This window comes from Athene cunicularia (genome assembly GCF_003259725.1).
Source record: "Athene cunicularia isolate RWA chromosome 9 unlocalized genomic scaffold, athCun1 chr9_part1, whole genome shotgun sequence".
NCBI classification, from domain to species: domain Eukaryota; kingdom Metazoa; phylum Chordata; class Aves; order Strigiformes; family Strigidae; genus Athene; species Athene cunicularia.
Window position 1 is genome coordinate 14,446,050 of NW_020799110.1, and position 23,400 is coordinate 14,469,449.

The following is a 23,400-nucleotide window of genomic DNA, read 5'->3' on the forward strand; positions in this document are numbered from 1 at the left end:
TCTGGGAACCCCCCCATGCAGCAGTGCGAGGCTGTGGTCCCCGCCGCGAGCAACCCCTGGCCAAGCTGCCCACTGGCTAGTGCCCAGTACCTGCAGGGCCCTGGCGAGCCGGCTGAGGCAGTGGATGGGCTGGGAGGCCCAGTGGGAAGTATGCAGCATCCTGATGGGGAGGGGTGGATGCGTTTGAAATGGAGGGGGAGAGAGCAAACAGAGAGAGTAAATAACTCTAAAGGCTTCTGGGGACAGCAGATGCAGGCTTAAAAGCAACCTGGCTCCCACAGCACCCTGGAGGACCCCCCACCAGTGGTTTCTGTATCACCCAGAGGGGAGAGTGTGGGCAGTGGGAAGTGATGGCACAGGGATGACTGTGTCATCTGTTCTGGGGATGACAGTGCCTTTCCCCCCTAATCCTCAGCAAGAAGAGCAAGCACAGCCAAGAAACCTCCCTGCACCCTTCCCCTCTTCCTGGCTAAACCTCACTGTGGCAAGCAGCCACCACCCCCCTACTACCACTCTACTCTGACCAAGATTAACCCTCAGGGAAAGACTGTGTCCCTTTCCTTCAGCTCCCCCTCCACCAAAAGGCATCGCTGCAGTGAAGACAGGCCCTTCTGAGCTTCTGCCTCAGCCACAGGGATGGAGCTGCCCCCAGGGCTGTACCCAGAGCAGGATTCGACCCACACTCCTCTCTCCTGACCCAGCGCAGCTGGACCTTGGTGGGGCAAGCTCAGCCCGGCTGCAGACAGAGGCTTTGCAACAAAGTGGTCCTTGTTGCTAATTTCCCATGTGCACACGCTAAACCCCTTAAGGAGCTGAGGCGGCAGGTTCAGTACCAGCCTGGTCTGGAGTGCATTAGCTGAGGCTGAAGCAGCTTGTGTAACCCAGGAAATCCCGGCTCCGTGCTTCATGGGAGCACTGTGCACCCAACGATGTGCAACGGCATCGCCAAGGCAGCAGGACACCTCAACTCCGTGGGGGAACATCACCCTGGGGCAAAGCAACCCCGATTCCCAGCCCCATACAAAGGGCAGGATGTGCTGGTGTGCACACTGGGACCATCTTACCCTCCTCCAGTGGGTTCAGGGAGAGGGTCCAGCTCAGGCAGGACCTTCAGCCCTTGCATGGAAAATGCTGACTAACCAACAGACTGAGCTCTTCAATGAAGACATCAGTAATTCCTTAATAAACTTCTCACGTACTGCACAAATTATGTCTGTACAGCGCTGGTCTCTACTACAGCACAGTCTGCATGCCAAGCTTTTAAAAGGTCTGTATTTGGAGCAGCAAATTGATTCTCAATGATTACATTTCTACGTGGACTTAGCAGTCCAAAAATGAGCACACGTAAATAGGTGATTAGTAGCAACTCACAAATGCAGCTTGCAAGCAAAATCTTTCCTTGGGACACAGATTTTAAAGGCTGGCCCCCCTCACCATCTGAAATTTTTGCGCCTCATGCTGATGCTAAAATGACCCTCTGAACAGAGGTGGACCACAAATCCCTGTCTGGGTCACACCGGTTTCCTTCCCTCTACAGACCAAATGCCATGGCACTAGCAGCGGTGCAGAGCCATCGGCTGTTTGTCAGGCCATCTGCTCATTCAGCACTGGGGAAGGACGGGGGCCAGGCCATTCATGGGGGCACTAAAAAACACCAAAGGCGTAATTACTGCCAAAATGGCAGATTTCTGTTAACAACTGTGAATGGACTCTGCTTCAGCAGTGCTTTCCTGCTTGCTTCAGAGATGTGGGCAGCTTGCCCCGGGCCAACAGGACTCTCAGGAACAAGGGAGATGCTCTCCCTTGACAGATGCTCACCTGCTGCTGTGAGGAGGAGATATAAAAGGCCTCCATCCCTCTATCCCCCTTTGGGAGTCCTGGCTTGTGGAACACTGTGCTGCCACAGGGGAGTCCTGGCATGGAGGGAACCATCACTGAGCTTCAGGGAGCAGGAGGGCATTGTGGGATCTCCTCCAGAGGACTGTTTGGAGCTTCATCGTGCAGCCCCTGCACCACATCACTCCAGAAAGCATCCCAGCTATGCAGCAAAACCTCTCAATTTCCTGCTGTTTGTTTGTTTGTTCCTCCTTCAAAGGGCTTCAGCTCTCGGAAGCTCCTTCTCCACCAAGTGCTGGTGAGGAAGCCCCTTGGCCGAGCGGAACCAGCTGCCCTCCAGCTGCCAGAGCAGCCCCATCTGCTCCTCCTGCCCCACCTCCAGATGCTCAATCCCAGCAACCACTTTCCAGAGCAGATTCAAGGGACAAGCTGGGCTGGTTTGACACCTCTGCTGGCATCTACAGCCCAGACTCCCCTCCATACCATGCTGCAAAGCCTTCACTGGGGTGCAAGGAATCATGAATACCTGCACCACACAGGCCAGCTTGAGCCTTGCCACTGCCCATGAACAGTATTTTTCTTAGCAACCCCAAACCAAGCTGTGACCTCCCAAAAAGCATCATTGTCCAGCATGGCCCCGCTCCTTCAGTTCATGCTCTCCCATGACAAAAAAAGTAACCATAGAAGGTAACAACAATTGTGCAAATACCTGCTCATAATGTTTAACGTGCAGGGTCTGATGATCTACCAGTGCAGCCAGGTACTCCGACAACCCCAAAATGCCACCAGTGTGACACCTACCTCTAGTCACTGAAACTGAGGTGTTCAGGAGCTGAAATTGAGAAGTTCATGAGTTGAAGACAAGTGCAGGTATGCTAACCGATACCTGCTCACCTGACACACCCTGGACTCGTGTGCTATGGCCAGCAAAAAAAATCTGTAGCAAAGTCATGGCAAATTTCTCAGGTAGCCCTTGCCTGTGCTCTTTGCAGGATGGCAAAGTCCTTTGAGGAAAAGCTTGAACCCCTGATTGGAGTCCCAACTGCCTTACTAAAACGCACACAAGTATCTTGGTTGTTAGAAAAAATCATGTTTGTAATGCCCAGTATCTCAAAAGGGACAGTTAATAGCATTAATATTACTAATAGTATACATGCTAACTGATGCACAGCTGTGGTTGTCAGATCTTGTCCAATTTATTCATTGTGTTTAAATGACGTTTCAGGTTTGGTTGCTAATGGGAGTAAGTGCAATAGGTCCTATGTATTAATGATGTGCACAGATGTAAATAACAAAATCTTTTACCTTCTCAAATAATTTTTTATCAGTAAGTAATGCTGAATTCCTGAAATCAATTCTGCTGCCAGTTCCTTGCAGGTTCTGCTTGTTCTGTAATTTTGGCTGCTTCTTGGCAGCCATTGCCAAAGAATTCCCAGAACTGCTTCCCCCACACATCAAGAAGCAGCAGTCACCACAAATCAAGCCAAAGCCTCGAAATGCTTTAAAATTGAAAGTGCAGGAGTGCAGGACTGCGGTCGGGCAGCATTGGCATCACCATGCCTGATAGGACACAGGCAAGGCAAATTCTGCCTTCGCTGATTGAGGGGCTTGGGAAATACAGAGCCTGTTGTGGCAGGCAGCTCCCTGCTGCCCCAGGGCAAAAGCACTTGGAAAAGAGCAAAGTCTCCAAATCAGGGCAACCTGTCTGCATGAGGAGCCCACAAAACCAGGTGAACTCAGGCAGGAGGACCTGCCTGCTGGAGATGGTTATCACCAACTCCAGAAAGCCCCATCCCAGGCAACACCCCACCTGCACTGCTGTATCTTAAAACCGCCACCGCTGCCTCAGCTGATACCCAGGGAACCCAGCTGCTCCTCCTTGCTCACAGCTGTCAGCAGTACTTTGGGGTTTTTTAACATCCCAGGAGAAGGTACAGGATGTACTGTCTCAGTCCAGATGCGCTGACAGTCTGGCCTGGCTGTGGATTCAGCATTAGCCTGCTCACAGTCCAGGATAATTCTGTTCCTCTTCCAAACATCTGACAAACTGACTTAGCACCGCTGCTGCTGAGCTCCCAGCAAACATGGAGCACTGCAAGTGCTGTGCCTCTGGGTCTGGAGGCTGCACAGGCTTGCTTCCACTCGTTAATGGGCTTCTCAGGGTTATTTTACCAGTTCTCAAACAAACCATACTCAGGTGACAGGGCACACTGCATTCCTACAGAAGCTCCCACACGATCACAAGAAGAAACAAAGCTTTTTTCTTCCACAAAATAATGTCCTGTTTGAGCTCTTCCTAGGTTTTAGGCAGAAGCAAAAGCAAATGGCCTTGCAGCCATACAAGGACTTAAGAGTTGGTCCTTTGTAGTCTGTAGCTGTCCCTTTGATGTAGATATCCCTTCCTGCAGGACAAACTTTTATAATTTCCAGCACTATGGATTCCCAAGACGCCTCCAGCTTTTATTAGCTCCTTGTCATGGGGGACAGCAGTGAAGATCTTGTCTAACATCAGGAACAGAGGCAGCAGCTGCCCTTCCAGCCCCAGCTACATGCACCCTTGGACCTCATGAGAAGGTCTGGGACCTCTCCCGAGGTCCATCACCACAGGCAACTAGCAGATGCCTTGCTCCCATCTGGAGCAAGGGGGTAAAAGCACCTGCCTGAGCACCTGTGGATTAGGTCCTCCCCAACAAAACCTCTAAGGGGGCAGCACTCAGGGCCCCAGGCAGTGCTGGCACCCAGAACCCACCACAATATGGCAGTGCTAGGAACACCACCAGCACCATGCAGGAAACAGGCAGGGATGGCCATGGGGTGGGAGCAGGGAGCATGGTGTGGCATGCTGGTCTGGGGTCAGCTCAAGGCTGCTGAGAGCAGCTGTGCAATCAGTACTGCTGTCCTGCTTCCTCTCACACACCACCAGCGTGACCGGAGGGATCTATAACCAGGAAACTCGGTAAGAACAGGGTTTAAGTTCTGCCTTCTGTAATCGGAGAGTTTTCAGGACATTTCTGGGAGTGTCGTAGTGTTTTCCTACTCCATTCACCTCAGCCACAAGGCTGCTTTGAAACTGTGAGGTTTCTCCCTTTGGCACCCAGCAGTGCTGACACAGCACAGGCTGGCACAGAGGCCCAGGGGAGGTCGAGGCTGCAGCAGCATCCGCATGCGGATGCCCTCACTGTGCCCTGACAGAGAGCTCTGCTGTGCCCCCACGCAGCCTGGACTGCTCATGCCTGCTCAGGAGGCTGACCCGCAGCAAGCTGTGCTATTCTTCCCATCACTCAGACCCATCGCAGCTGGGACTGCGGCTATGCCACTCCCTGGGCCAGGCACACACCTCATGCATGCCCTGGGGAGAACAGGGACTTTGCCTGCCAGCCTAATAGCTGCCTTGCTGGCTGCATTTGCAACGCTTGCCTGCATGTTTCTTAGTCGGGCTAAGAGCACAGCAGGGCCCATACTTCTCAGTTTGGCCAGAATCTCACATGGAAGGCCCAGTGCAACATAAATATTTATACAGAGCATCATCACCTGCCCTCTGCAGCCTGGTGAACAGGACATTGCCAGCATGCCTGAGTAGCTGAAATGCTGCAGTGGACAACAGGATTTTTAATTAAGGTTATGATTCTGCAGAAACACTCCTTGCATGGAAAGCCTTTTGGACCAGGCAAAGTTCAGATGCAGATTTTAATCTTTTCATCAAAACCATTCTCACTGACACAGGAGCTCTCAGTCTTGGCCGTGGCATGGATCCTGTGCAGGCAGACACATAAGCAGGCCTATGTCTGTGCTGGGAAGAGGCTCTGCCTGCAGGCCAGCATGCAAGCATCAGTCTGGCAGGAGGCATCCAGTGCTGACATGGAAAGCCTACCAGCGTCTACAAGCCTAGTGCATAGTACCAGTGTCCCCAACAACCCTGGCAGCCTCTTGTGGGCTGAAGCTCTGCCTGTGGCCCTGTCCACAGAGGTGTTGACCGTACCCTGTGTTACACATTGGATCCAAAAGCCACAGGAGGCACAACACTCCTGACTCACGAACAGAGTGCCGCTTCCCCCACTGCTGCTGGAGAGAAGTAAACCTGATACCAACAGCCTCGGACATCAGACCAACTCCTGCCACTTCCCCCTCCACACCCCGAACCCCTGCAGGGCACGGTGGGGAAATGGATCTGCAGAGGGATCCACACACAGCTTCAGCAGGAGCTACCACTCTCAGGCCACTCCAACCCACCCTGGGCAACCCCAAAGGACAGGCCGGCCCCAGGCTGCATAACAGTTAAACCCCACCATTTGCCTTGCAGGAGGGCCAGGAGATCCTGTTGCTCAGAGAAATGAGTTTGTCCAAGACAAACAGTGGCCGGGCATTGTTTCAGCATGAGTCAAACAAATGGAAATGCTCCTGTGCCATCCTGTTTTGCTGTCTGGAGGTTTCCCCCTACCTTCAGGATATGCAGGCAGGCTCCGGGACATTTCCTATTTGCTGTTCTCTTACTCCTTCGTTTCCCGCAAGTGTCTGTGCCCAGCACTGCTCAGTGCAGCAGCATAGCAGCCTGAGCCTTGTGAGTCCCAGCTTGTGCCTGGAAAGCGCAGCCTACAGCCGGACAGCCAACAGGCAGCTGGTGGGAACAACACTGCCTCCCAGAAAATAGTGCATCATCTACAAAATATGCTGGTCTGCACACAGCTACCTCCTCTGATGGGCCAAGTAGGCAACAAGGATCCAACACAGCCAAGTAGATTGATCTCCATCCATCTTCTCCACTGTTACAGAGAGGGGAAGATGGATGGTACCCAGAGCTTTCCCAGCCACCGGCTCACCCTGCCCCGGGGTGCCGGTCCACAGTCCCACAAGCAAGCTCAGGAAAGCTCTGCTGACTCACCCCAAGCTCTCTGATGTTTTGCCCCACACTGGGGCAAAGTTGGTGCTGCAAAGAGCTGCATGATATGGGGAGGAAAAAATGAGTGGCAATGGAAAGACCCTGCCATCACCCTGAAACCCTCCTCCACCCCCACAACTGCCTTCCCAACTGATGCTTCAAGCCCACGCATGTGGCAAATCACACAGCTGGAGCTGGCACCTCTTATTTCACACCTACGACACATTTTTATCATGGTAAAAGTATAAAAATAGCAAAGATAATTTTTTTTTTTTATGAGGACACTCATGCTTTGTCAGCTCACGTTTTCGTCTGGAAACCCTGTGAGCAGCGAGGTGTGAGCCCCGCAGGGCAGGGGGCTTGGTGGGAGGGCAGGCTGGCGTTTGCACATCTTGCCCCGCGCCGGGTGAGCTGGCAACAAGGAGGATCAGGAACTTGTTTTTACATGAAGATCAAAACAGCACAAGAAGAAAAGCACAACATAGCCCAAAGTGACCCAGAATGTCAAAACTGCAACAACAGAAAGTTCAGCCCAAAAATGCAGCTTGTGAGGGCTGTTCTTGCTTGGCTTGTTTGTCCCCACCGTGGGTGGCAGGAGGAGGGAGAGTGTGGCTTCGGCTTGGGTCATATATTCTGTGCTCAGCTCTGCAGTCCCGTGCCTTGTCCCCTGCCATGCCAGAGATCTCTCCCTCCAGTGGATCACCCCAAGGCTTAACCTGGTCCCTTCCAGACACGCCCAGTCCCACAAACCACATCCAGGCAGCATAACACCATCCCTGCTCCCTAGCTATGCCTGGAGATAATGCAAAACGGATCCCCGCAGAGACAGAAACATGGAGTGATTCCACCAAGGACTAACTGCAGGCAAACAAACGCTTAATTTATTCCACTACAGGCTGCTCTGCTAACGAACGGGATCTGCCCCACTGTGCAGCGCTGACTGAGGCTGACAGTCCAATACAGCCCCGCAGCCACACTCAACTGTCACTGCTCCATCCATCCTGCTTTAAGCTCTAACAATTGTATATGATTAACTGGGGCTGAATTTATCATTTTGGACATCAAAATCCTGCCAGAGCACCCAAAGCAGATAGAAGAGCTCTCCATGCTCCAAGCATGGTACTGCACTATGCAGATGAGACCTCAGCATCCGTGTTCCTCTGGTCCCAGCTCTCCCTGCCAAAAGCACAAGCTGGGAGGCAAGGAGACACTTCTGCCATGTGCACAGAAATGTCTTTTTTCCAGTCCGGAAATAGTGGCGACTCCTGCAGTTTGAGCAACCAGAAATGTTCTCATTGAGCATGCTCTCAGCCAGCTTGGGCTTCTAGGAAATGATTGGTGGTGAATAATGACCATCAATCCCCTGTGGGTGAACTTCCCTCTGTCTCCACCCTCATCTCATCCAGATGCACATGCAGCAGGAAAGGCTGCTCCAGACCTCTGCAACTCAGTCTTTGTCCAACAACGCTGCTGGACATTTCTTAGGAGGTTCAGTTATTGATCTCACTACTAAGACTTCCAATAGGGAAGGAAAAGACATACAGAGCTCTTAAGCTTTTTTATCTTCCTCCAAGAACATTTCCATTAGGATTAGCAAATCTAGCCAAGCCATCTCAGATGCTCAAACTCTGCTCAGCCAAGAAGCCATTAAGGCATCCTGAGCTGATGATCTGATCCACCCTGGATTAAAACAAAACCTGAGGTTCATCTTTGCAACAATGCAGGCTAAACTAAACCAACTTCTTTAAGCACCAGCCTAGAAATACCTGTGTCCCTGAAGCCCACTGGTGTGCCATGGGCAAGAAGATCTGAGCCACCCCTCAGTGTGCGGCTCCCACCACCAGCTGGCACCACAGTCAGCACCGGCTGCTGAACCAAGAGTCTGAAGAGCAAGTGACCATGGGGCTATCCTCATGCTTGCAAGCCCAGGTCACCAACAGAGTTGCTCACTCAATCTTCCCTGAGGGAGCAGAAGGTGTACTGATACTCCAGGGACCCAGAACCCACTGTTGCCCAAACTCAACCCCTGCTCTCTGCAATATTCAACACTGAGCCCCATCATACAAACTGATGCCCCAGAATGCAATCACAACATGTCAGCAGGCATGGCTGGGAAAATACACCTCTAGTAGACGTGTATTAATATAGGTATGGATTTTGGCACCAATGCCCAGGAGCCCAGCTCCGGAAGCTTTGTGATGGTGTATGAGAACAAGGAAACCAACAGCGACACTCGTACACTTTGTTCATACCGACCTACACATTTCGGATTAAGTCCCCACACAGGGATTAAAGCATGGAGACTGCTTCCCCCTAGATTTTCTTCCAAAGACCAACCTGAGTTGCAGAGAAGACACACCAGTCATCTGCTGCCCACCCCGTTCCCCACAGGGAGCTGATCGTACCTGTACACTGGCTGCATCTCCCTGGCAATCCCAATGACTGCTCCCTCCGGGAAGTTGTCGAACTCATCAAACAAATCTCGGATGTTGGTCTTATACTTCAGGTCCAAGTCTACCTGGATGATCTGTGTTATTTCTGAAAGCAGAAAGAGGAAAAGTCAGCTATATAAGACAAAACTGTAACCGGTGATTACCAAAGGCTACTTGACAAATCATACCCAATGAGGATTTGGTGCAATCAGCCCCATGGGCAAGACTCAGCCAATTCATGGCAAACGCAATCCAGCTGCAACCTCTACATAAAGCTACCAACCTTCAACCATCATAACGGCATTTACCAATGCATATTTTAGGCATCATTTACTTCAGAAACTATTTATGGTGGCCTCCCGCTTCTTTCCATTCCCTCTTTCCTTCCAGAAGCTGGTTTTCCATACGACTGACAAAAGCAAGAGGTAGCTTCAACCCAGCTTCTTCCTTTCATGGAAGCGTTTCTGCAAGAGCAGTCAAACAAAACCCCATGCTCACCTTCTGCTACCTACTTCTAGGAAAAGCTAACAACTCCATAAGCACTTCCCGGCTCCAGCCCACAGAACATCCATCCCTAGCTTTAAGAGCAATCCCCATCATGGACAATCAATAATTCAGCCACATGACACCCTCAGTAATACCTGCACAAGCTTGTTAGCTGCCAGCAGCCTGACATGGGCTTCCCCAAGGGCAGAAATTACAGGCTGACAGTCTGCAGCAACCTGGAAAACCATTATTGATGGTGGTACTCTGTCAGAGACAAAGAGGGTCATGCAGACATAGAAGCATCTTCCACTTTCAGTGGGAAAGCTGAGAGTGAGAAGAGGCTGAAGCACATAATTATCGAGGCCATGCCAGAGCTCGTTAACCAGCTCAGGCCCCTGCCTGCACTTGTCATAGTCTCCTCTGCAGCAAGGAGACCAATTGATGGAGATGTTGCTTGGGAGAGGGTGCAGGAGATGCGCCTCATCAAGACTGCTTGTCCTGGGCTGGTGATATGGTAGAATGCAGCAAACGTAAATGCTCCGGGAGATCAGAACCTTTGGATGTGTTTCCCTGGCCCCAGTCAAAGCCATGGTCATCTTCCGGCCAGCCAAGCTCAGCCCCACTTGGGGACTGTGAATGGAGTGGAGCCATCCCCAGTAGCATTATGTAATGTCACTGCTATTTATATGTGTTATAAAAGCGAAGAGCAAATTCGTTGGGTTGCTTAGCACTTGGCATTAATTGGATTATAAAGACTGTGTCAACCTGTTTCGGCCCCACTCATCACATACAAGTGCCATTAGAGATTCCTGCAGGGTAGGTGTGCATGTCACCACTGCTTTCATGGCAACTAGTGAACCAGGCCCTCATCCTTCCTCCTGCCTAGTACTTGCAGGCAGAAGGAAGGATGAGTCCAGCCTGCCTGCATCCTCCATGGGTATGGGCAGGGCTTCCCAGCAGGCTAGTGTTTCTGGGCTCATGTCCATACTCCAGCCTTCACACCACTGTAGTTCCTCACCCTGCCACGCTTGGGACAGGCTGTTGGCTACCCCTGCTGAGGGCAGGAAGCAATTGCTCTGTTTTCAGGCCCCAAAGCCACCGTCGGGACAAGAGCAGCCAGGCACAGGCAGCTACGCTTAAGCACAGGAATGTGGCTTTGCCATTTGAAATGCGTTCGTCACTTGGTGTCTGTGTTTCAAGCAGACGCTGGGCTGCAGAGCAACTCTGAATTTTTTGCAGATCCTGCACTAATCCAGGGCTCTTGGCAATGGGTCCATGCTTTCTTCATTTAAGAAGGAAAAAGCCCCATGAGGTTAAGCAAGAAATATACTGCTTACTCTGCAAGGCATCCAAGCAGAAATATAAATCAAGGAGAAATAGTATGTAAGCTACAACTCAGGCTGTATCTCAATTTATTTTTTTAACATCCATCACTCTCTATCTGCTAAAGGGAAAGGCCACACTCCCTTCAGCTGACAGTACGGCAATCCCCAGGCCTACCTCGTATTTACCACCACGATAATCCTCTGTTTGCAAAGATTTAAAACCCAGGCGTAGTAATTCACTACAGGCTAAAGCAGGTCTTGACCTGAAAGCAATTTCCCTCAGCCTTCCTAACTGCCTTAGAAATCGCTAGCACAGCTCAAGCAGATGAATAGGCAGACTGGAGGATTTCTGCAACAGGGAATGAGACATTTATCCCAAATACCCCAAACCTCCTCAGTGGTCCATACCACGGCAGTGCAAAACCCCCAAATCCTTAACACTGTTGCACTTGAGAATATCCAGACTGGTCACAAAACTCCAGGTTGAGGAGATCCCGGACCTACAGCACAAGCTTAGCCCAAGAGAAGCAGGGCACTGCTGAGGATGGGGAGAGGGAATGGGCTCCCCAGGGGATCATAGCACAACTCACCCCGGTGCACAGCAGCCTTCTGACACCTCATCAGGTTTCAATTAAATCAACTGTGAGGCACGTCATCCAATTGTTCTCTAAAATTACAGACAAGCATTAACTGCAATTAATCACAGCAGAGAATGAAAGCTGAGCTTGGGGAAAGCTCCAATCCCAGTCCTGCCTGCCCCAGCAGCCCTGTGGGTAACAGACTCTGGAGGGTCCCTGTGCAACCCGGGGGGTGCTGCCCAGCAGCAGCAGCAACCAGATGCCCCCAAAAGCCTCGGCTGCAGTGCGGAGCAGAGCACGAGCACAGCTGCAGCGCCAGGCAGTGATGCCAGTGCCACAACAAGCCCAGCATAGATATACACGGTTTATTTACACAAACATGCTGGGTTCTCCATCCTGCCCTTCGTTAGAGGCTCCCTGTGGTTGGCTCACCCCCACTGTGCACTGGTCCCATGTTGTGCTAGCAGAGCCCCTCACGAAAAACTCATTAACAAATTAGACTCAGAGAGCACAAAGTACTTTTCCTTTTCTTTTTAAGTAAGCATGAACTGCAACACTGAGACAAAAATGAGCACGAGTGACGTTAAGATCCACTTTGCCAGATTCAGCTTGCACAGACAGATTAATGGCCAAGATGGTTTCTCTGCCTGGGACTGGCAAGGGGCCAGGCACTAATATTTATGATGTATCGTGCTCTTCACCCTTTTACCAAGCGCTTTGTCCTGGCTGCCATGTAGGGGTGGAGGAACTGCATGCTCTCTTAGACACAAACTGCTTGGAGAGGTCCAGCTGGAAATGTGGTAAAAGGCTGAGAGTTTTGCTAAGCAAGCGAGTTTTCTACCTTTGCCATACTGTATATTACCCTCTGCTCCCTTCAACTCTGGCTCTTCCAGCCAACAGTGTATAAAGGGGAGTTATGCCAGTCAAAGCAGAGGTGATCTCCATTAGCAGTGACAGCTTTACGGCACAGGCTGGCCCCATTTAAAACTCGTAATGTTTTATTGCAGCCTCGTACCAGCAGCCACAGCAGGGCTGCTCTGCGTGCTTGGCTCAAGCCCTCTCTCCAGCCATGTCCAGAGAAAGACCAGCTTCAGAGATGTGGAGCCCGCAGCAGGGTCTGTGATGCTGGAAACAAGGAGAGAAAGGCACCACCGGTGCCCAAGCTGCCTTGCACCAGGACTCAGCTGCTGGCAGGCACTCCAGGTGTGTGCCGGTGGGCTCGGTGGGTTGTCTGGATGCTCTGAGCAGCACCCAGGTGACCCTCAGGTGGGAGCAGCTTCTGGAGCTAGTCTGATGGCCCTTTCCAGGAGGCACCGACCCCATGCCATGCCCCATGGCACAGTGGGGACAGAGCAGGAGGGGAGCAGGTGGGCGTGTAGCGAGCCAGACCACCCCACCAACACGTGGCATGACCCTTCAGAACAAACTGCACTTCTCAGAAGAGTCAGGCAGGAGTTGAAGCAGGGGAGCACAGGGAGGAGGAGTGCTGCTGTGGCTGTGCCAGCCAGAGCTCTGGGGACACTGTGTACTGAGCAGCAGATGTTACCCCTCCAGCCCTTCCTGACCTGCAGCCTTGAGCCTGACTGTAGGCTAGGACTACTTTCCCCTAGATTGAGTTGAGGGAATGGCCTGCAAGAGATTTAAATAGTGGATTTGAAACTACAGGAAAGTGAATGGATGATGGATGGAGGGTCAGGAGAAGAGGAAATGCAAAGGCAAGAGCCTGAACAGAGCCTGAGAGAAACTGTCAAGCACATAAGCCTGTGGGCACAACTCCCTTGGCTGCTCTGGGAACATCAGCTGCCAGCTAGAAACCTGATGGGAGCAAAGGAGATGCCCTTCTCAGCTCTTTGCCATGTTCTGCTCCAGCACCTTTGCCACCAGTGAGTTGTTGCCTCCTCAGTGCTGCAGACAGCCAGGGCAGAGGCAGGCAGCAGCAGCAGTGTTCACCCCCCATGGCATGGACAATGCTGCTGCCCTCCATGAACAGTTCCACAGGTCACCTAGTGATGGCCAAAACTAGTCTCTGGAGTAAAACATATGATTTGAGAGGCACCTACACGATCTACAAACCTCCTGGACACCGGATGTAGGTGTGGGAAGCCCAAGGCAGAAGAGCAAGACCCCGCAGCCCTGCAGCCTGGCCTCTGCAGGCAGCACAGGCTATTCTGCAGGCAAACTCATTCACACTCATCCCAACAACTTTCTCTGTATGAGGATTGCTACCCTGGCAAATCCAAGCCCAAACAGCAGGCACAGGGCTGGGATGTCAGCGCTGGCCTCAGCTCCCAACCCTCTTCTTCCATACAAACCATGCCAGACAGGGACAGAGGCATGCCACCACCAAGCAGCCACCATCGCTCTGTGGAGAGGGGAAAAGAGTGAAAATAGTAACTTGTGTTCAGGAACAAATAGCAAAATGGAGAGTGGCCATCACAACACAAAGGGCAAAAGCTGTCCTGCAAATGGCATGGTCTTAATCGCTGCTAACTGAGCAGTGGTTTAACAGCTTTAGACCAGAAGCAGCAAGAACTGAAACCTCCCGGAGGTGGTGTAGCTCTCCAGCCCACTGACAGACTTGCGTTGGCACAAGCTCAACTCTCTCTCGAGAGTATAAAATCCTGCCTGCAGCTCGTCTGGCAGTGGAGACCCTGCAGGGATCAGTGGGATGGCAGAAGCGGACAGGCCACCACCCAGCCAGGCTGCACTGTGCCCACATCTCACACACACTCCTGAGGCAGATGCCCATCACCAACACACTGGTGGCAATTTGGCTCTGCTTCCCTCAGCCTCTGCACTGGGCTCTCCACCTGTCTCAACAGACTTGTTTTTAAGGACCTAAGCACCCTGGTCCACCATGCCAATGAGGAGGGACTCCTCCAACCATATCATATGGGAGCACATCAACCTCCCTGCACCTCCTCTGCATCACAGCAGCAACTTTTGGGGACAGAGGCTGGCGCTTTGTGCCCATGCAGAGCAGAAGAGGCAAGATCAAGGAGGACACCACGGGATTGATGATTGCGTGTGCTGCACAACCCGAGCACGCCGCTTCACCTTTCCCCACAGAGACAGCGGCAATGAGCCCTGCAACGCAAGGAGGCAGGAGCCCCCTCCATCCTTCTGCAGCGAGCATGGGGGGCAACAGCCTCGCAAGGGCAGGGCAGTGGGCAGGGACAGACAGCTGCCGAATTCAGAGCAGCTCAGAGACCCTTCTGCAGGGACAGCAGTAGCTGCAGTCAGCATGGGGGTCACTGTGCAGCGAAGGGACGGGAGTGTCCCCTGCTGGCTGCAGCTCTGGGTGCTGCGGGGCTGCTGCCGGGGTCTCAAGAGGGCCAGGGGGTAGCTGTGCATTTTGACACTTGATTTGAACCGTCAGAAGGAAGAGGGCTGGGAGACCCAGGCTCTCTGAGTTGGGGTCAGCAGGGCTGGAGGGCTCAAGTCTGCTGGTCTGCAAATGCTGGGCACACCTGGACAGCTTCCCCTCCACCTCTCTCCATCACTTTGAGTTTGGCTCTGACTACCCATGATTTTTTTTAGCCAGGATTTTTTTAGCTGTCCCCATCACAACAGGGTGAGATCCCAAGGAAAGCAGGAGCTGTGAAGGACTGACAGCAGCTTTCGGATCACTGGCGTGGGCAATAAACCTCCTGGAGCAGGACGGCAGCAGCCCCTGCTCCAGCGGGCAGCGTGCCTGCCAGCAGCAACACACAACTCTGCAAAGCTGCCCGTGCTGGCTGTGAAACCAGGATCCTCCGCCCTCACCGGCTCAGAGGGACGTGTGGCCAAGGAAAACACCACTCCCACAGCCAGCACCAAGGCCGGGCGTGGGCACAGGGCAGGCAACAGGCTCTGGAAGGTCCTTGTGCAACCCAGAGGGCACTGCCTGCAGCAGCAGCAGCCGCCAGCTGCCCCCAAAAGCCTCGGCTGCAGTGGGAAGCAGAGCACGAGCACAGCTGCAGTGCCAGGCGGTGCTGCCAGCACCACAAGCCCAGTGTGGATACGGATAGTTTATTAACACAAACACACTAGGTTCTCCATCTTGCCTTTCATTAGAGGCTCCCTATGCTTGGCTCAGCCCCTTGCACTGCTGGCTGCCCCCGACCTCTCTCCCTCCTGCTGTCAGCAGGGCTGTGAGCAGCTTCCTCTGTGGCCGTGCGCTTCCCCTGCCAGGCCTTATTTTCTCCACAAAGTCTCCTCCTCTGCTTCCAGGATTAATCACCGTTGCCTTCACAGCTGACCCCAACAGCACTGGAGAGCCTTGCCCAGAGGAAGGCAGCTGAGGAAGGGGCAGGCACATATGTGTGCAAACACAACACACTCCACAGAGCTTATTGCAAATGCTGGTGACAGGAGGGGCTGCAGTCCCCCCTCCCAGGATTTGGTGCTGCTCCAGAGCCCACCCTCCCAAAATAAGACAATCCTACAAACCCCTGTACCAGCAGGGCTTGCCAAAGTGCAGACAGCTTACCTTTCAGCTGCCTGCTTAAACACAGATCCCCACCTCTGCCGTGGAGCCAAGGGTCACCTCTGTTACTTGGGGCAGCATAGCAGCACCTCTCCCCATCGAACAGCCTCCCCTCCCAGCAAACAGGGTGCCAGGGGAGGGCAGGAGGCGAGAGGGGACATACCTAAGCACCTCAGCCACTAACCAGGTTTCTGCAGCACCAATTAAGCAATCAGCAGAGCAGAGCAGCAGCTGTTTCACAGCAATTTGAGCCTATTGGCTAATTAAAAAATTAGGCTGCCTGCCAGAGACAGATGACAAATCATCCCTACCACCCACACAGGGCAGGCACCTGGGTGAGCTCAAGGGTCTAGTGCAGCAGCAATGGCCCCAGGTACTGATGGCAGCATTGCCCTGCTTGCCTTGTTCCACACCCTACAGCCATCTCCAGAGGGATGGGGAAGAGTCAGAAGAAGATGGATGCATTTTGTTCCAGGAAATTAATTTTTTCTGTGCATCCAAGTGTCTCCTCATAATCCATCAAGGTCTGAGGGACTATATTTAATGGTGCTCAACACCTTGGCTCTTAACCAGACTCCAAGGCAGAGACATCATTGAGCACATGACAGCTTTCAAGATGGAGCTGGAAGTGCTGCTTGTTGTGTATTCAATACATGGTGCCACTGGGGCAGGAGTGTGAAGACACTTTTTGGAGTTGCAGGAAGAGCAGCAGGAAACCTTTTAATCAGACAAAATAAAGTTTAATTCCAAGTTGCCATAAATTACTAAGCAGTGTGGACAGAAAGCTGTGAAGTAACGAGCGGATGAGATGGAAAGGGAAACCAAGAGGAGATACAGGAAAATAAATGCATTTAGGTACATGAGCTCATGTCCTGATTAACTGCACACGGTGGGGGAAGGGGCTGCAGGCAGATTTTGTCCTTTTTTCTTTCTGCTAAGCTCTAATGAGCTAGACCAGAGTGGGGAGCAAGGTCCGGGGGAGAGCAGTCCTACCATCAACTCTGGGTGACACCCAGTAGCTTCCACCCTTTAGGGACAGGGGAGCAGGGCTGGCTGGGGAGGGAGGAGGGCAGCACCCACCCACAGCACCAGGCACCAAGACCCTGCTGCTCCGTGGGGAGCGGGGAAACAGCTGCACACGCCTGCCCCAGCCTGACAGATCTAGGACATCCAAAAATAATCGATGGTGGCATGGCAGCAAGGCGCGGCCAGTGGAAATGATGAGAAGTGACACCAGCCCTGGGGACTGCAGGTTGTGCTGGCCCCCAGCGGCAGTGGTGCTGCAGGGAAGGGGCCTCTGCCATGCCCAAACACCCGGGGGGCTGCCAGGTAACTGCCGAGCAGCACCCACATGCTCCTCATCACAGCAGCCCTTCCCACCAGCTCCTCTGCAGCAGGGCTGGGGTTGAGGGGCTCTCCTGCCATGAGAGGCACGTCCTGCAGGCAGCTGGATGGGGTTAGGGTCTCCTTTTGGCAGGTGAGGATGCTCCTACAAGGCCACAGCCTCTGGCATTTAACTGGAGTTGGCTTATTTAAAGGTCTGCTGTTGCCTGCTCCCAAAAAGCACCATGAAAAAAACTCCCACAGCACAACAGGCTCGCCCCAGCAAGGAACAATGGCTGGCATCACTCTCCCTATTGCTTTCAAATCCATCACTCCAGTCTCTTCTCTACTCATCACAGGATCTGACATGAGTGCGTGCAGCCCAGAGACAGACTGGGGAAGGAATCTGGCTGTTTTTCACGTGGCTGCAGCATGAAGCAGGGAGGGAGGTTATGAGAGCACACCAGAAACTATTAACACTGCCTCTATTCCTTTAAAGATGGAAACATTTTTGCCAGAAAATAAACCCTTCAGCTACTGCAGCATCCTGTGGGAACTGTGGCTTGGGAGCATGTGTCTCTGGGGCCATCTCCCACGACTCCACCATAGACTCCAATTTTCTGTGCCTCTTCATAACATCTCTGATTTGATAACGCACCATCAGGCCTGGAGCATCTGGGACACAGGCACTCTCCTAGCACTCTCCCAACCCGCTGCATCTCTGCATATCCCCAGCGTGGTGGGGCTCAGCAATGATGGCAACATTCCTGTCCTCAGCCAACAGGAAAGGATCAGGAGTGACACACTCTCCTCAGAATGTTCTTTTATTACAATATGAGTTGCTGAGTTCTGGGGGTAGCTGCACTGTGCACCAGGAATTGCTCTGCAGCTGACAGGAGGAAGAGGGGATGATGCTTCCCCACCTCCCTCTGCCTCTCCACCTTAACAGATTTCTGATGCACATTTTCTTTGTTCACTGTGTGATGCAGGATTAGTGCACAGTAACTCAGTGCTCACAGGTGCTGTTGAGGGGAAACATTGCGTGCAATCACCTGGTACCTGCGGGCAAACAAAGCCTGACCCGGGCAACCCTGCATTATGGATTCGAATGTTGCAGCTGCAGTGGCAAACCATCATGCACGCACATCTACAAATGCAATAAACAGTGTTTTCAGGATGCTGCCTGCCTGCTTTTACAGAAGCACACTAGCAGAAGACAGTTACTTGTGAAGGCGCTGTTTCAGCAAACAGACTATTTTCTTGACACCCATTCCCCCGGGCTCCCAGGCTCTCCACCTCCACAGCCAGCGACAGGAGTGCTCCGGGTGCCCGGCCTTGGCGCAGGCAAGGTGCACTGAGAAGGCAGAGCACAGCTCAGCGCTCACTCCAACACGTCTCCTCCCTGGCCTTTTGCCCTCCCTCCAGCTCCACTCGGTGGGAAAGGCGTAAGCTGATGCTCACAGAGGCTGTTGTGACTCCGGGAGCAGGCAAAGGCTGATATCAGTTTCGTGGGAGACCAAGCTGGAGCCAGCAGCTGGAGCCTGCTGCAAGCAGCACCAAATCCCAAGCGGCCTGGGGCTTGGTCATTAACAGGCAGCTTGGACAAACATCATTATAATCTGGTCTACGCTTAATAGTAAGTACAGCCGTTGATAATGAGCTAGAGAAACTGCCCCGCTCTGAGTTTGAGGCCAGGGAGACCACTGGACCTCCCATTTGATCCTGGTGAGCCTCAGATGTTGAGCCCAGACACCCGCTCTGAAGCCAATGGCCCAGCTCCCCGCCAGCAGCTGCTTCCCTGGGCACAGCCCTGCTTATTCACTGCACCAGCCGCTGTGCTTCCCCCCGCCACACACAACCACATCCCCCCAACATGCTCCTGCACAGCTCACAGCTTGGGAAGATCCCAAGGCTTCTTGTCTATCAGACAGCTGCTCTTCCATGAGGCAGCCCAGCATCTACACTGTCCTGCAGCAAGGAGCTCCACAGATCACTGCACTCGCTGTTTTAAACCCACCTCTCACCAACTCTGATGCCCCCCAGTTCTTGTACAAACATCCACCTCGCATGGCTCGTGGCTTCCCAGACCACACCATAATCCCTTGGCCAGCCCTCTCCCCAAACCGGAGGGTCCCAGTCAGCATGGTTGGTCCTCTACAGAAGCCACTGCTCTTCTCTGAACCTCTGTCAGGTTTTTTCCTAAGGACCATATTGATATGCCATAAATTTCAGCAATATAGCAATACTCTGTTCTCCTTCCCTGTAGCTCCTCACCTGTGTTTAGTCACACAGAAACTTACCCACTTCTCCTACTGCTGTTTAGTTCCCTTACGAGCCTCTGATAAATAACCTTTCAAAAGCACCTGCAGACCAACCTCCTGAGTTTTTAGTCAGCATGTCCCCAGGTGTGTTTTCACAGTAGAATACTACCCAGCTCCTACTTATCTTTTCCACTGCCTCTTGTAAGCACTGCAACCAGTGATCTTAATAATCTCACCTCACCAATAGTGATAATTAGGTCAAGTATTTCCTCACCAAATATCTTCTCCCAAATATTTTCCAACACATCCACTTTCACACCCAGATTCCTAACACCAGAATAAACCAGACAGGGAATTGGCTCTCTTCCTCTTCTTAGTCCCATACTTCCAAAGTATTTAGAACAGGCTGAGGGAGGGCCAAACAGAATTTGTGTCTCTCGCTGGCTGTTAGCTAGACACCTTCTGATGGCTCTTGCTGTCTGTTCTCAGAGACTTCTACAAGTCAGCTCTGGGATGCAGAAGACACCAAAGCAGCAGAGAGGCTGGGCACAAAGAGGAACCATCCTATTGAGCTGCTTTCCTGGAGATCTCCAAGCCTAATTCTATGCATATGCTTGTAAGAGATCCCATTAGTGAAATTAAACATTGCAGTCACGCTCCATCCTGTTCTGCACTCTTTCCTCCACTGCCCATGTGAAGACACAGAGCCACATCAGCACAAGCAGGGGGTCTGTCTTCGCTGGGAGTCCCTCTCTGGGCAAACAACCCAGCCATGGCTCTGCAAAGCTGAAGCCCACCAGCTTTGAGGGGAGCAGAGCTGCATTCCTCTCCCTGCCGACCCAGAGATGTACCAGGACTAACGAGTTAGTGCTCTGGCACTGCCTGGAAGATGCAGCATGCTGTACAAGGGCTAACCTCATGCATGGCATGAGCACTCCATGCTCATTTCCCCCCCCTTTGTCAGGGCTTCTGCCTTCAGGCTGGGCCAGTCAGTGAAAGAGAGAAACCCTGAGTGCTCCCTTATATGCTGCCAGGCGGGGAAAAGGAGACCGTGTTCAGAGATGATGCTACCCTCCAGGAAAACTGCCAGCTGTTCTTACTAGCCAGGAAACCCTGCTGCCTCTAGTTTGTCAAATACCATCTTCAGTCAAGTTCTGCTAAATACCCTCACTCCATGTGAGGTATGGTACCTCCCCCCCCTGAACTAACAGACTCCACTCCTCTGTCTGAGTTGGCAGAGAAAACCACAAAGCTTCTTCTCTGTCCTGTTGCATTTTCTCTCTGCTCCATCTCTTGTCCCACGGGGTCGTCCTGCTGCAGCACAGCAATGGAGTCAAACACCAACTGCAGTTTTGAAGCTCTGCCCAAGCTGCTGGATGCTAATGCCTCTCCCTTGACCCACCAGCTGCTGCAGACACCCAGTTGCTAAACTAATTCTCCCTGAAAACTACAAGGATGTGGGGTATGGGGCAAGAACTCCCTGGGGAGCCCACAGCTTCCCCAGACTGCCTCCCTCTGCCACCCCAACTGCTCCTCCCCTCGCCGGTGGCGGCACCAGCAGCCTGTCCCATGATCTTGCCTGCCAAGCAGACCTGCCCGGCAAACCTGCCCAGACATCACTCCTTCACGTGTCTGCAAGGAGGGCAATAAAAAGCTTGCTGGGTCCTTTTAATGTACACAACTAAAATGACAAATGATTAGAGGGATCAAAGCCAGCTCTTGGATGGGCATACTGAAAAGGAAAGTAAAAAAGGTCTGAGTCCTTCTCCTCCCTCCTCCCAGCACTGCTCTGAATGTCCCAAGACCATTTTATGCTGGCATCGTCCTCATCCTGGCAGCTCCTCCTAAGCCTGAACCCTGCTTGTCCTCTCTCTGTGTAACTTTCTCATCACTTCTCCCTTGTGGAACCATTGCAATGCATCAAGCCCTCCTCCAGCTCCTCAGGCCTGGCCACACCACATTAAAAGAGGATTTATGAGCCTCCAGCACAGACAAGAGTTATGCAGTCTGCACTTCTGCACACTGCATACCAAGTCCCCAGCTGGTTTAAATCAGATTAACTCCACCGATGTAAGACATTTAAAGCAAGAGAGTTATATGATTTAGACTAGCTAAGAAGCTGTTATATTACAGTTTGGCAGCTGCAGGTTTTAGATCTGAAGTTTTTTGGGCAAGGGTCCCAAGCAACAGTGAAAGACAGAGCATCTGAGTGGCAAAACCCATTTATTCTCAGTGCAACACACACGCAGTCAGCACGTGTTCCACAAAAGTTGTTTGTTTTTTTTTTTAAATAACCCTAGCATTCAGTTTTCAGTGCCATCGGTCTGCAAAGTCAGTGCCCCATCACAATGCCAAGGCTCCAAACAAATCACTAAGTCATGATGCCATGGAAATGCCTCCCTTCAGAAAATGATAAATTTGGGAAACTAAAGCCAGGCAACTTTAATGCAAAGCTAGCTGTTGAAAAAAACCTATAGACTGATTAATACAAATGCAAACAAACATTCATTAGTTTAATATTCAGATCAGAGCCTTCATTTCTGCTGGAGGATGCTTAAACTTCCAATCAAATCTGGCTTCCACAAAAAAATGGTGCTAACACTGTGGAGCCAGATGTGCTTGCAGAAGTGCACAAAAAGACGCAGCACTCGGGGCAGGTGAAATGACACAGAAACGCACCAGGAAAAATGCCAATACTGCCTGAAAAGGAAGGATTAGACCTTTCTCCTCCAACTTAGCCAAATGGCTTCTTCATACCAGTAGAGGCTGGTTTGTCAGAGCCAGGAGAGTGGCAGGAGCCTGTGCCATGGCCATGCCACCTGCAAGCCTGTGAGCAGGCAGCAGAGCTGCTGTCTTCCCTGCTGCCTCCCGTCTGGTGCTGGCTGTGCAGGGAAGGGGCTGGGGAGCCCCACCAGCCCCATAAATCACCAGGCACCCAGCACAGTAAATCTGACCTCCCCTGCAAGGGAAATATAAATCAGCTTTACTAGCAGCTTCTGAAACAAAAACTAAGCTCATGAAACTGTAAAAATGCCTCTTTAAACATCCTGTGCCCCAGACCACTGAAAGCACCGTCAGGCTGAGGGACAGCAAACAAGCTTTCCAAGAGACGAGACAACTTGTGGGTTGACAAACTGAGAAAAGGCATTTCAGGCTCAGCAGCTTCTCGATGGCAGGCGGCACGACATGGATATCTTCAGCACACAGTAAAGACAGGGTAAGGAATCGGGAGGAGTGAATTAGCCAGCATTAATACTGTCGTTTGTATGCAGCATACTTCAAAGCACTTGCCGTGCAGACATCACCAGACACACAAAAAAATTACCCAAGTCTAATGGAGAGCGAAGTACAGCACATACGCTGGAGCCCACAGAGCCAAGATTGGCAGGGGTTGGATGGGACCCTCGGGGCCACCTCACCCCACAGCCCCCCTGGGGTATGAAGTAAGCCACCTCCCTGCCTGCTCTTCCCTAATGCCTGCCCGCACAAATTAAACACCACTGCCACGCTGTTTAAGGAGCATGGGATGGCTGTGCCAGGAGGATGGGGCAAGTCCAGAGGAAGCCTCACGAACCAGTGCTGAGGCAGGAGCTACTGGGCAGAGTCAAACTGGGACGAGGCTCAGCAGGGGCACAGGGGAGTGGCAGACATTCATGTCCCAGCAAGAGAGACTGAGCCTGGGATCCACAGTAGGCAGACTGGAGGGAATATTATGGCTGAGCAGAAGCTCCAGATGCTGAGGGAGCTGCTGGTGCCGGCGGTATTAGCTACGGGAAGAGCTATTTCAGCAACACACACATGGGAATGGGCCACCA

At 52.3% G+C, this 23,400-nt stretch overlaps 1 protein-coding gene across 1 annotated transcript in view; it reads right to left on the bottom strand.

Annotated features, from left to right (window-relative positions):
- Positions 1-23,400, bottom strand: part of XXYLT1 (xyloside xylosyltransferase 1) — a 34,255-nt gene that overhangs the window by 6,132 nt on the left and 4,723 nt on the right. Inside the window, exon 3 of the mRNA XM_026854992.1 lies at positions 9,118-9,250. Within this exon, the coding sequence (XP_026710793.1) occupies positions 9,118-9,250 (133 nt within the window). The remainder of the gene's footprint in view (positions 1-9,117; positions 9,251-23,400) is intronic.